Source organism: Silurus meridionalis, chromosome 18, assembly GCF_014805685.1.
Source record: "Silurus meridionalis isolate SWU-2019-XX chromosome 18, ASM1480568v1, whole genome shotgun sequence".
Taxonomy (NCBI): Eukaryota; Metazoa; Chordata; class Actinopteri; order Siluriformes; family Siluridae; genus Silurus; species Silurus meridionalis.
The window spans coordinates 16416685-16431642 of record NC_060901.1 but is presented as its reverse complement, the minus strand read 5'-3'; the positions used below and the strand labels follow the sequence as shown (position 1 = coordinate 16431642).

The 14958-nt window shown below is 36.5% G+C and overlaps 1 protein-coding gene across 1 annotated transcript in view; it reads left to right on the top strand.

The window, feature by feature from the left end:
- The window catches only part of tnpo3 (transportin 3), a 41624-nt gene extending 30363 nt beyond the window's left edge, over positions 1-11261 (top strand). The window contains exons 19-23 of the mRNA XM_046873113.1: positions 5612-5768; positions 5931-6098; positions 7997-8109; positions 10444-10543; positions 10637-11261. Coding sequence (XP_046729069.1) covers positions 5612-5768; positions 5931-6098; positions 7997-8109; positions 10444-10504 — 499 coding nt within the window. The 3' untranslated portion in view covers positions 10505-10543; positions 10637-11261. The remainder of the gene's footprint in view (positions 1-5611; positions 5769-5930; positions 6099-7996; positions 8110-10443; positions 10544-10636) is intronic.
- Positions 11262-14958: the final 3697 nt, after the last annotated feature.

Sequence of the window (14958 nt, the reverse complement as noted above, 5' to 3'; positions counted from 1 at the left end):
GTTGAGAGAGTGCCGGTGGGAAGGCACGTACCGGGGTTTTTGGCAACCCCCTAGGACATCGACATAACCGGTGTGTGTGTGTGTGTGTGTGTGTGTGTGTGTGTGTGTGTGTGTGTGTGTGTATATATATATATATATATATATATATATATATATATATATATATATATATATATATATATATATATATATATATACACACAGTGGAACCTCGGGTTACGAACGCCCCGGCATACGTATAATTCAGGTTACGAATCGCAGTTCATCAAAATTTTGCCCCTGGTTACGAACAATATATCGGGATACGAACGTCGCTCACCAAAAATCGCAGGCAAGTTGGTTGTTTTGCTCTATCCACGCAGCTCGTCACATCAGTTAGCGTCCTGTGTCCCTAGCGAGAGCATCGTGTTACTTATCCGCTTGAACTTTTCCGGCAGCAGCGTAACAACTCGTTAGTTGATGCTCGTGGAATGATGAGATGGACAACATTAGCGATGCATAACCACTTTACTTGTTTTTATGAAGATAGATTAGCAGGGTTACAGTCTTTTCCAGTACAATACCCATAATGAATTTCACTCTGGACTTCAATACCAACTGATAGTAGCCTTAAAGAAACAGCTCTCATTTTCCTCTAATGCAACAATTGTCTCAGCGTTAGTGTTAATAACACTGTCTTTAATATTCTATAATATAATATATAATAATATATAAATAATATAATATAATAAGATTCTCCTTCAAACAATAACTCTCCCTCCTCCCCTTCTCTGACGTCGTCTCCTGCAGCGAGTCTTCTCAAAGGAAAGTACCGGTAAAGATGTTTTCCTCTTTTGTATGTTTTTATGTGGTATGATTTTAATATAACATGTTAAAAGTAAATAATATTAGTGAATATTGGCTTTATTTTTATTTAAGTAATATTTTTGGTTGTCCAGAACGAATTACCGAAGTTTCTGTTCATTATTATGGGGAAATTTGTATCGGGATACGAACTTTTCAGGTTACGAATAAAGTACCGAAACACAAATTAAATTCGTAACCCGAGGTTCCACTGTGTGTGTATATATATATGTGTGTGTGTGTGTGTGTGTGTGTGTGTGTGTGTGTGTGTACACACACACACACACACACACACAGTGAGGTAAATAAGTATTTGAACACCCTGCTATTTTGCAAGTTCTCCCACTTAGAAATCATGGAGGGGTCTGAAATTGTCATCGTAGGTACATGTCCACTGTGGGAGACATAATCTAAAAAGAAAAATCCAGAAATCACAATTTCTGGATTTTTTAACTATTTATTTGTATGATACAGCTGCAAATAAGTATTTGAACACCTGAGAAAGTCAATGTTAATATTTGGTACAGTAGCCTTTGTTTGCAATTACAGAGGTCAAACGTTTCCTGTAGTTTTTCACCAGGTTTGCACACACTGCAGGAGGGATTTTGGCCCACTCCTCCACACAGATCTTCTCTAGATCAGTCAGGTTTCTGGCCTGCCGCGGCCTGGGAGCGAGTTTGAGCTTCCTCCAAAGATTCTATATTGGGTTTAGGTCTGGAGACTGGCTAGGCCATGCCAGAACCTTAATATGCTTCTTACAGAGCCACTCCTTGGTTATCCTGGCAGTGTGCTTCGGGTCATTGTCATGTTTCAAGACCCAGCCTCGATCCATCTTTAATGCTCTAACTGAGGGAAGGAGGTTGTTCCCCAAAATCTCGCAATACATGGCCCCGGTCATCCTCTCCTTTATACAGTGTAGTTGCCCTGTTCCATGTGCAGAAAAACACCCCCAAAGCATGATGCTACCACCCCCACGCTTCATAGTAGGGATGGTGTTCTTGGGATGGTACTCATCATTCTTCTTCCTCCAAACACGTTTAGTGGAATTATGACCCAAAAGTTCTATTTTGGTCTCATCTGACCACATGACTTTCTCCCATGACTCCTCTGAATCATCCAAATGGTCATTGGCAAACTTAAGACGTGCCTGGACATGTGCTGGTTTAATCGGGGGAACTTTCCGTGCCATGCATGATTTCAAACCATGACGTCTTAGTGTATTACCAACAGTAAACTTAGAAACGGTGGTCTCAGCTCTTTTCAGGTCATTGACTAGCTCCTCCTGTGTAGTTTTGGGCTGATTTCTCACCTTCCTTAGGATCATTGAGACCCCACGAGGTAAGATCTTGCATGGAGCTCCAGTCCGAGGGAGATTGACAGTCATGTTTAGATTCTTTCATTTTCTAATGATTGCTCCAACAGCGGACCTTTTTTCACCAAGCTGCTCGTCAATTTCCCCGTAGCCCTTTCCAGCCTTGCGGAGGTGTACAATTTTGTCTCTAGTGTCTTTGGACAGCTCTTTGGTCTTGGCCATGTTAGTAGTTGGATTCCTACTGATTGTATGGGGTGGACAGGTGTCTTTATGCAGCTAACGACCTTAAACAGGTGATCTAATTTATAATAATAAATGCAGTGGAGGTGGACATTTTAAAGGCAGACTAACAGGTCTTTGAGGGTCAGAATTCTAGCTGAAAGACAGGTGTTCAAATACTTATTTGCAGCTGTATCATACAAATAAATAGTTTAATAGTTAATAAATAAATAAATATATATATATATATATATATATATATATATATATATATATATATATATATATATATATAGCCTTGTGAATTTGATAGGTGCTTGATAAATGGTGCTTTTAAAAGTCCTTGAAAGTTTTTTAATCTGGTGTTCATGAAAGTGGTACAGTAAAACCCCGTTTGTACGAGCAACCTATAGTACGAGCAAACTCGCTCGCAAAATGTTACCCTGTTTCACGAGCTAATTTCGAAGGCACAAGCAAACCCATGCTGCCAGTTCCCCGTTTTCGGCAGAGGGTCTCATCAGTCGCTTAGTTGATGACGTATCACTCGGTCGTTGTTCAGTGCAGCAAAAACATAACTTTTTTTAGTTTTATATTATTATTTTACTAGAAATCTTGAAAAATGTCTCCCAAGAAAATCAGTGACGATGCTGTGAAAATGAAAGTAAATAGAATTACCATGGAAACCGAGGAGGTTATGAGCGTGTTGCGCGTCTCACACTCGCGAACAACCACTACCACATGAGTAAGTGTTAAATGATGTTTACATTCTGGTAATTTGCGGTGTATTTGTTTGTTAAAATAGGCTACAAATAGTTTTTAGTTTTACTGTACCCTGTTTGTAGTAGAGAAGTCTGGTTGCTGAAATGGTCTGCCCATAGTCCAGATCTTTCAGCAATTTAAAACATTTTGCACATTATGAAACGAAAAGAAGGCAAAGCAGACCCAGGATTGTTGAGCAGCTAGAATCCTAGAATCTATACACGAATTTGAATTTTTTTTCCAGCAAATGGTCTCTCCTTAGTTCTTCTATCAGCTGCTCCCAATAGGAGTCGCCACAGCGGCTCATTCGTCTCCATAGCCTCTGTTCGCTACATCTGCCTCTTTCAAACCAACTACCTGAATGTCTTTCCTCACCACATCCATAAACCTCCTCCTTGGTCTTCTTCTTTTCCTCCTTACTGGTGGCTCCATCCTCAGCATTCTTCTACCGATATGTCCATCCTTTGCATATGTCCAAACCATTTCAATAGTGCCTCCCTCACTTTGTCCCCAAAATGTCCTACATGTGTACTAAACGTACTAATAAACTTGTTTCTAATCCTGTCTATGTTTGTCACTCCCAACGAAAACCCCAACGAAAACATCTTCAGCTCTACTACCTCCAGCTCCACCTCCTGTCTTTTACTCAATGCCACTGTCTCTAAAACAGAAACCAAACCATTTATTAATCCGGCCCGCCAAACGTGACCAAATTATATCAAAATCAGTTTGGGTAAACATTGTTCAATTTACCTTTCCCCTGTAATGTCCACGTTTCCCCAAAAGATGTCGCACTTCAGCTACATTGACCTTGTTCGTGTGTATTGCGCTCTTCTTCTCTTATGAGCCCTTCTGCAAAAATGAGCTCATCAAAGAAAAGTGGATAGTGAGAGCGAGTGTTTAATACGGAGTGGACAACAAAATATTTTTCTGTTGATTAAAGGCTGTATAGCTAATATGCCAAGAAACTGTCACGGTTTTTAAAGAGTACAATATCAGCGGTCACTTTTCAACTGGTGTCCTGTCCTCTGCCACAAGACCCTGAAACCGCACCACAAGAAGTGCAATTGGAACTGATCGATCTTCAATCTGACTTCATCTTAAAGGAGAAGTTCAGCTCTCTTAAACTGAATGACTTTTATGCTTCATTTAACAAAGCCATGTTTCCAAACCTCCGGAAAACGGCACAGAAGTTGCTGACTTTGTTTGGTTCAGATCCAGGTCAACACATCGGATCTATCCTGAGAATTGCCACAACAAAACTTACTCCAGACTTTGATAACCTGGCAAAATAAGGAGATCAACAACACTGTTCCTACTTAAACTGAACTTGAGTTTTCTGCTGTTTATTCAACTGAAATTTAATAAATTAATTATTAATTTAATTAATGCATTTGGAAAACAATTTGTACAATGAGCCTTGCATATTCATGCTTTGCTACATGTTACAGGCCTAATCTCTGATGTAATTTCAGAACCCATTGTGGCCCGTGAGTCAAAAAGTTTGCCCATCCCTGCGCTAAACCATACAACACCGCAGGTCTTACCACAGTCCTATAAACTTTTCCTTTCACTCTTACAGATACTCTTCTATCACAAATCACTCCTGCCGCTCTTCTCCACCGACTCCACCCTGCCTGCACTCTTTTCTTCACTTCTCTAACACACGCTCCATTACTTTGCACTGTTGACCCCAGGTACCTGAACTCCTCCACCTTCTCCACCTCTTCTCCCTGCAGCCGCACCAGTCCACTGTCTCCCCTCTCATTCACACACATGTACTCTCTCTTACTCCTACTGACTTTTATTCCCCTTTTCTCCAGCATGTACCTTCACCTTTCCAGGCTCTTCTCCACCTGCTCCCTTCTCTCACCACAAATCACAATATTATCCGCAATCATAGTTTATCTAGACCTCCTGTCTGACCTCGTCCGTCACCCTGTCCTTCACCACTGCAAACAAGAAAGGGCTCAGAGCCGATCATTGATGCAGTCCAACCTCCACCTTGAACCAGTTTGTCGTTCCTACTGCACACTTTTACTGCTGTCACACTGTCCTCATACATGTCCTGCACCACCCTCACATACTTCTGACAAACCTGATTTCCTCATACAATACTAAATGGTCTCTTCTTAGTTCAGATAAGGATAACCAGATAACAATAATTTTTGGGATGTGATGAGGCCATCAGATTGGAAATTGCTTTATATTTTCTTTAACATGATTGTACTGTATCAGTATTTGATGCGTTTTCTATGTTTATTGTGAATAAAATAGGTCTGAGATTTGCAAATCATTTCATTCTGTTTTTATTTGTTTTAAACTTAGTTGTACAGTTTAGTTAATAAAAAACATTTTTGTAACTCTTCCAATGAGAGTTTATAATTTAATTCAGTACTTGCTTAAAATTACTTTTGTTTAGCAGTGAAAAAAAAATAGACAATTGAGTTTTTGTCTATTATTTCGTGTTCCATTTAGGTTTATTCAGCGCAGCCCTGTCACATTGCTAAGCAGCAGTATCATTGTCCACATCATCCAGTGTGCCATTGCAGCCACGACGCTTGACCACCGAGACGCTAACTGCAGTGTTATGAAGTTTGTCAGAGACCTCATTCACACTGGGGTTTCCAATGATGTAAGTAAAACAGAGTACAGCTGCATTTAAATGAAAATTACTGCTGGTGCTGAATCTAAAATAGTGCATAATTTGGCTAGCAGTTTTAAAACATGCTCATTGTGTTATTGAAGAAAATGAAAAATTGTAGTCTTGAATATTCTCTCTCTCCTCTATTCTTAGCATGAGGATGACTTTGAGGTGCGGAAACGTCTGATTGCTCAGGCAATGCAGCAGCATGGGCAGCAACTAGTAACACAGCTAATACACACCTGCTGTTTCTGCCTGCCTTCATACACACTGCCAGATGTGGCTGAAGTGCTTTGGGAGATCATGGTATTTGATCGACCGGTAAGGCTTTTTAAAAGTTGCATGGGTGTAAAATAGTGTCCAATATTACTTTTGTAAAATGTGTCTGTGTATTAAATAACAGGAATATAATTTTTTTTTCTTCCCTTGGCAGATTTAAACTCTTGTTTATTTTTTTTGAATTGCGCATATATATATATATATATATATATATATATATATATATATATATATATATATATATATATATGACATTTTATGACATATTGCAGTCAGATATATTTTGTGTTCAGGTCCAACATTTTTATAATCAAGCATGTGTATTTTACATTTATGACATTTGGCAGGCAGCCTTATCTGAGTGACTTACAGTTACCTTATCTAAACAGGACTTGCTTAATTGCACAGGAGTGGCAGCTTGGTGGTGTTGAGATTTTAACTCTCAACCTTTTAAGCCAAAGTCCAAAAACCGCTGAGCTCCTGCTTTCCAGTGGTACGGCCCAATGGATAGGGCCAAATTGTATTAAGAATAAGTAACAAATACAATCAACATTATTTAGTGTATAGAATTATGGTAATCCTTTTTTTTTTGTTTGTTTGTTTTTTTTTTTTACTTTTACCATTTACTTGCTTATCTGTATTGTGCATTATTAATTAGCTGACAATTTTTAGGGCTCTTTAGAGTTCACACCTTGGAAGGCATAGTTTTCAGTGATTCTGGCCATGTCCTCAAACACTACAGTACAGGCATGTTGTGCTTGGCATTATAGAACAAACTCTATATACAGTAATTATCTGCTTATTTGATTGTAATAAGCTTCAACCTGTGGTTTTTTTTGTATTTTTTTTATTACATATATTGTTTGTTTAATTGTGGAACATGTTTATCTTAAAAAAAAAAAAAAAAAATAGGACAGCATGAGGGACATTGTACAGCATACAAATATTCTAGACTATATTTCCTTTTACTTGTGGCAACAGTTTCAAAAGATCCCTGTATGGGTTTAATAATCAGGTGTTTTGGTCATATAGTATTGTATTTTTCGGACTATAAGCCGCTACTTTTTTCCCACATTTTGAACCCCGCGGCTTATTTATGTATTTTTCCTGGGTTTTTCCAGGTTTCACAACTCAAGCCAAAAAGCTGAACCCCATAACATTTAGACCAATGAAATTTCCGAACGGAAACGAAAAAACGCACCTCACCTGTGTTCTGAGCTGCACAGCATCGGGAGGAAAAAAAAATGTTTTTTTTAAACGCACAACGATGCCAAAAGACAAACTCCCGAGAGAAATAGTTGTGAAAGGAAGGAGGAAGACAGTGAACAATGACTTTCGTGGTCGGCTACTGTTTAGATACAAGCCGTTGTAACACGTTGAGTCTGGGTTAAGGGAGAGCTCGCTAACTCCATTTGCAACAGAAATCATATAAGCACAGACAGGTTACCAAATCTCGTGCTTTTTTATTTTTCTTGGCAACAGCATTATGGGTTAGTCAAAGAAACTTAGAAATGAGCATCAGAAAATAATAAGGACATAATCATTGTCTTGCACACACGCAGTAATAGCGGAAAAATGCAGTGGCATGCTATTCCCAAAATACCGCTATGCTCCTAAAGGAAGCGCAACATATTTCACCCGTTACACCGTGTGTAACGTGTCTTTCGTTAAAGCCTGTGTAAAGTTCATTAGTTTCACTGTAGACAGGAGCGGCTTATTTATGTTCAAAATAAAAATATTCAGTGGAATTCAGGAAAATTCAGTGGGTGCGGCTTATATATGGGTACGCTTTGGAGTCCGGAAATTATGGTATATAATATGCCTTATTCTACTGAGCAGGGCAATGGAATCATTTTATTTCACACACACAGATTTTTTTTCCTCTAGACCCCTGAGCAAGTCTAAACTGACTCACCGAGTTTTTGTCTGTCCTTGTACAGATATTTTGCCGCTGGCTTGAAGTGGCTCTAAAAAGCCTTCCCAAGGAGATGTCAGGAGGAGCTGTAACAGTCACTCACAAACAGCTAACAGACTTCCATAAGCAGATCACAAGGTGAGTTTAGTCTTTAGCCTTCTGTTTCTGTGCATGCTTACAGGGAGATATGCTGACAGCCACAAAAATCTGTTTTATCCAATGCTGATTATCAGCTACTTTGTACTTTGTTTTTAATAATTATAGCTGACAATACATTTGTTTTCAATAAATAATTTTTTTTTATATTCTATAAATAAACTAAATTATAATATTCAAATGTAATTTTGTAAATAATAATATACTTAAAATTATTCAAATTAAAAAAAAAAAATTCTACATAATATTATGGCTGCACAACTTCTTAACACCACCAGCATAAGAATAGTTTCCACTTGTGCCACCAAACATCTGGCACCCAGATGTTAGCAGCGGATCCTTTATGTCCTGCAAGTGAGGTGGAGCCTTAAATCATTCAGAATCATGTTTATTGGCCAAGTGTGTTAACACACGCGTGCGCACACACACACACACACAAGGAATTTGTTTACTTTTGTACCTCTCAAAAGTACAGACATTCTTGAAGTGTATTGCAGTGTGGTTGTACAGGGAGTTTTATCCTACTGAAAGTGGCCACTGTAATGCTGAAGGGGTGTTACTGGGTCTGCAATTATATTTACATAGGTGGTACATGTCAAAGATACCCACATTAATGTTAGGATCCAAACTACCCAGCAGAACATCACCTAGAGGTTCACACTGCTGTCCACCTGATGTAAAAGAATGCTTGATATATCAGATCAGGACTCCATGGTCTAATTCTGATGTTACAGTGTTCATTGTAGATGAGTTTTGGTAGGGCTCTCGGGCCACTCTGCAGTTATGCAACTTCATTTACAGCAATCTGTGATGCATTGTGTTCTGACACCTTCCTATTAGACTTTTCTTACCATTTTGTGCAGCATATTTTTTTCTGTTTCCAAAATGTCCACTTAATTAGTTGACTGTTCACTTGCTGACATATATATCCCAAACTCTTTACATCTGTTATTCATACAAATTAGGCATGACACTTTGACAGAACATAGAATTCTTCAGATTTAATGGTGCTTATGATGTCATTTTTCAGTGCCATTTTCTCATATGAAGGTCTTACAAGACCTAAACAAATCGTAAAAAAACTTGTTTGCAACGTAGTTGTGGTCGATATGAGAAACAGAGAAAGCACAATGAAGGCATACCTGATGGGTGTTTTATCTGTTTGTGTGATTGTTTACTTTACTTATGGTCATCTTTATCATTCTTTACATTTCTTCAGTCTTAGAAAACGTATCGTGAGCTACTTTGTTCAAAAAGACAAGTTTGTAAGACATCTTCATAGGTTGCATATGACTTGACATAGTTTGAAATGATTAGTCTACAAGTAAAGGTGGTGCTCCTAAATATATTTTATCCTAATAGTATAAACAGTATTCATGTGTGTTAAGTCAGGTTTGCATTGGGCTTTTAATTGATTTTATATTTATTGCTATGCATATACAAACAGCAGGTACAATAATCTAGCATCAGTGTTTCATATGGAAAAATAGGGCAGCAGATATTCAGTTGTCACCTTTATATTGGGATTGTATGAATGAGACCATAATAGAAACAAAAAACGTGTGGCATTTTAGGTTTGGTCATAATATCAGAATTTTCTGATTTTGATAATTTAACAATTCAACAGTGTGGTATACACCGAACAGGCATGACATCATGACCAGTGAAGTTAATAAAACTGATTATCTATTAATCATAGCACCTTTTATTGGGTGGGATATATTAGACAGCAAGTGAACATTTTGTCCTCAAAGTTGGTTTGTTGGAAGCCGGATAAATGGGCAAGCGGCTGAATTTGAGCATGTTTGACAAGGGCCACATTGTGATGTCAGTGCACAGTGCACACTCCACATGTATGCTATAATATTGTCAAATCACTTAGTTTTCCTCTTCAATCTTCAGATCAAACCTAGATATCACATTCAGAGTAAAAGGTGTTTACTTATGAAATTTGTTGTTTAATGTTCTTCCATAATTCTGCGGTTATTTGATGGGTAATAAGTAAGAGTAAACACAGCACAATGCTCTAATTCTGCTTTTTAATTAAGCCATTTAGATTCTAGGACCAAATGGAGATAGAGCTATGTAAAAATCCATTACAGCACAGTCTGGTCCCTTTCCTTTTAAATGGCTCAGTATTTGGTTCATGCCTATTTCTTTGTTCAAAATTATCATTATATCAATATATCAAAAATATCTACTTCATAAACTTTCACTACTATTTCTCAAATGTGTTACTACCGATTCCTGCTTGCTGTGTAATATGCTCAGTTAATGTGGTTTTATTTACTTATCTTCTCGCTTGCTTGTGTTCAGTGCAGAGGAATGTAAGCAGGTATGTTGGGCAGTGAGAGAATTCACCAGGCTTTATCGATAGCTGGATTTGCACACTCATGCTTCAGTGTCAGAGTGTCAGGTAAGAGAAAGTTGAAACATGTTATAACAGCCTGTGTGCTGGTTTTGTTCCACATATCTTCACATTGAAATTCTCATTTTCCCCTTTTTTTAGGTAAAATCTTGTGTTTGTAAACATCAAAATGACAACAGAGAGGCTCTGAATTGGATGCTTTTTGAAAAATTAAAACGATTTTTGGGACTAAGCACCATGGAGAGCCGGTGAGACAGTGCAGCTTCGGGGTGAAAGGAAATGCTTTCAGGGAGAGAAGAAAAGTCCATTCCCTTCCTTTGCTCGCTTGCTAAGCACACTGCTGCTATAGCCACAAGAAGTAATCTTGTTAAAGAGTGCAAGAAAGTGTACACCCATATTCAGCCAAAACAAAAAATTAAACAAGAATGTGCCTGGTTGCAGCTCATAACTCATTGTAGAAAAAATAGACTTTAGACATTTTTTTAAACAGAAATGGAGAGATTTATTTTCATGGACGTGTCTTTATGAATCAGCTTGTTGCTGTCACTATTATAAAATGATGCTCAAGGACTTGGCAGTGGAAGGGAAATACTGGGTGTTTTGAATCTTTTTATCATTGACGGACTTTTACCATCATGAATGAGTAACAGATTGGATTAACCGAAATGTATACATTTTGTTCTTCCACTTTTTTGGCATAGCGAGAAGCACAACCCATCGGCAATGTGTAGCCATCTCATGAACAATAAAATCAAATTGGCCGTGAGGAAAGATCTTGTATGAGCATCATTTCAACATTTGTACAAGAATTCTTGACTTTCCTTTTCTCTCTGTCTAAACATGTTTGAACCTATTTCATTTTATCAGAGCAACTTGTTCTGTCACAAATACATGCACACAATTTTAAGTAACTGCTCGTTTCAAGTATTTCATTCTAAGTGGGTATTTAAGCTCTATACCAAATCTGGCAGCAGTACAAACCTGTGTCTTGGTTGTTTTCACTGATATGGAAAAAATGGCCCTTATATGTGTAAAGTTTACATTTATTCAATGTTTACTCTTTAAAAGGGGAGATTAAAAATGTATAAAAGTTATAGTCATCTTTCTGGTTTTCAGTTTTTCAAACAAATCAACATTAGGAATGCATATATTTTATGGGAAACCTAAAATCTTGACTGATTTATTAAGGAAGATCGTTTATTTGATTTTTCATCTTTGCTCCAATTCCAATCTATTATAATCGTAAAGGTGGTTTTGTCACAAAGCTCCTTAATCCCTAATGAACAAGTTAACATTAGCAAAGAAAACAACATGAAGATCTCATCAGTAGTGATGACATCACTATTATTACTCTTAGATTATTACTAGAGGCACTGCAAATAGTGCAAAACCAAAATTGTGATATTTGGTATACCATAAACAGATCAAAGATGCCTCACGGTAAGAAGGGTCATGTATCAGAAATATTTTTTCTTCAATCACTACAAAGATGTTACTCAAACATTACTGTTTTGTCAGGCTACTTTCAAGCTATCAATAATTTTTGCCAATTCTCCTGTCCATTTATCAGTCTATTTGTCCTTTTGTGGCAATTGTTAGCCCAATATTTTCAAAAAGAAGAGGATAAATGTTTGTAGAATTTGTGGTATTCTTAATGTGATCTAAAAACATTCGACCTTGCTGTTGCGAAATCAAATATATTTATTTACTGAGGTTTACCTATTAATTCTGACAGTGTTACAGGCATAACAAAAATAATTTGTCATGTTAGCCTTTGGTGTTAAATTCTGTGTGTGTGTGTTTTCTGTTTCACCTACACCTCTTATGCATTTCTTTTGTCTCTCAATTTAAATTACTTTGTTCTAAGGTATGGTATAAACATGTCATTTGAATCATTTTCAATAGAACTCTATGTATTTTATTATTCTTTATCATTCACCATTCTTTATTTTATTTAAGGGAAATTGTTATGGTATAGTATAGGGTTGTTCTATACAACTGTGTGCTTCTGACTTTGTGTCATCAGTTTGAGGAAAAAGCACCTATGGGTTTGATGGTCTATAATAGTGTCTTATTAGATGTCTACTGATGCCAGTTATAAACAGCAGCCCCTTTACATTTGCAGGGAACCACATTATGGCTTGCAGCTTGTATCACATTAGATACAATATGAAAAATATGTAATGCAGAACAGTCTACAGGACGTCTTGTTCAGGAGTTGAAAATGTCAAAGTAATGTACTGCAAATTTCTATATTTTGTATGTTATTTGGTTTTTAAAATATATGAAATATTTTTTCCCCAGCAGCACTGTTTATTTTTTAGTGTTTTCCAATGTTTGTAGGGTCCACAAATTTTGTGGTCTATTTGCAATCATTTACTGGCAAGATTGGGTAACTCTGTGTTCATGATCATTTCAGCTTCCTGGGTTTTTTTGTTTGTTTTTTGCTGACAGGGTGGAACCAGATGTGGTCTTCTACTGTTGTAATGCATCTGTCTCAAGATTCAACTTGATTTGAAATTCTTTTCCACTCACCAAAAATGTACAGATTGATTATTCAACCTACTGTAGCCACATACATGAGTTCATTGATTCCCGCAATCAGTTAGCATTACTTTGATTAGGAGGGTGAGGGAGTACGTCTAGTTTTGCATCTGATTATCCTAGTTTACTTCAAAACAACCTAATTTGTGGTGTTAGTTTTACTAACTTAGTAAAACTTTAAAATTGTAGGATGCTTTGATAAATAATCAGCTCCAGCAGTTCTGCTACATGCTCCGTCATCCACCTAAATAACTTGAGCTCGTTTTAGAAGCTTTAAATGCCAACCTAACTCAATTTAATCGTCGCGGGTGATGGTTTCTCTTTCTGTTCCACCTGGAGTGCAGATTCAGTACTGAGCCTATAGAGGGCAGTCATTAATCTAGTGTGTGTGTGTGTGTGTTTGTATGTATGTATGTATGTATGTATGTGCGTATATATATATATATATATATATATATATATATATATATATATATATATATATATATATATATATATATATATATATACACATACATACATATATGTATGTGCATATACACACACACACACACACATATATGTGTGTGTGTGTGTGTGTGTATGCACATACATATGTGTGTGTGTGTGTATGCACATACATATGTGTGTGTGTGTGTATATGTGTATATATATATATATATATATATATATATATATATATATATATATGTATATGTGTGTGTGTGTGTGTGTGTGTGTGTGTGTGTGTGTGTGTAAAGATGTGTGTGTGTGTGTGTAAAGATGTGTGTGTGTGTGTGTGTGTGTGTGTGTGTATATATATATATATATATATATATATATATATATATATATATATATACATATATATAAAAGAATAATGTATATGTGTATATACATACAAAGTGTGTATAGCACTTTTGCAAATAAATTTATTTTTATCTGTATTCATTGTTGTTGTATAATTGTAATTCTTGTATGTGTATTTCTTACACATTAAGATGTTTAATTTCCAGTTATGAATCAATATACAGACCTCTGTTTAAGTGGTTTTTAATGTCTTGTTAAAATGTCTTGTTTCCCTGTATAGTCTATATTAAAGAGCATTTGTTCCTAGACGCTAAAATGTTGTGGGCTCAGAAAACTCTATATTCGGATAGACTTGTAGAGTAATTTAAAACACTTCATGGCCCAAAGCATATTTTATGATTTAAATGGCCATGTTGTATTGAAATGTATATATGGGTCATTACTCAGCACATTTTTTTTTATTAATTCTCAGAATTATTCTCATGTTTTAAGGTTTGCAGTGCTGAAAACTATTTGTGCTATTACAACCCCAAATCCAGGTTAGGATGCTGTGTACAAATTAAAATAACATAATGCAAAGATTTGCAAATCTTTTAAACCCATAGTTTGTACTTACACTAGAACATAGAAAACAAATAAATCGTTTAAACTAAAGGAAAAAAATCCCACTTTAAGGAAAGAAAATTTAAATGTTTAATTTGATGGCGACAACATGTCTTAAAAGTTGTGACAGGGGCAACAAAAGGCTGGAAATGTATGTGCTACTAAAATAATTTTTTTCCCAACAATTTAGTTTACTGGCAACAGGTCAGTAACATGATTGGGTATAAATAGTCCAAAAAGTGTCGACAAATTGTTGAACAATTTAAGAATAATGTTCCTCATCGTTAAATTGTGATGGAACAATTACAAACTGATAATAAGTCAAATAAAACCTGAGCAAGGCGAGGACTTCCATCAACATTTTTAGTCTATGAAAGAGAACAGGATCAAGTCAAGAAGCTTTTGTCATTTCTACCATATATAGCTGATGCAGTACACAGTAAATTGTAACAACATTCCACCAGAACCCTGGTGCTACATTAAACAACATAGAGCAACATAACAGAACACAGACTGAAGTGTCCTCG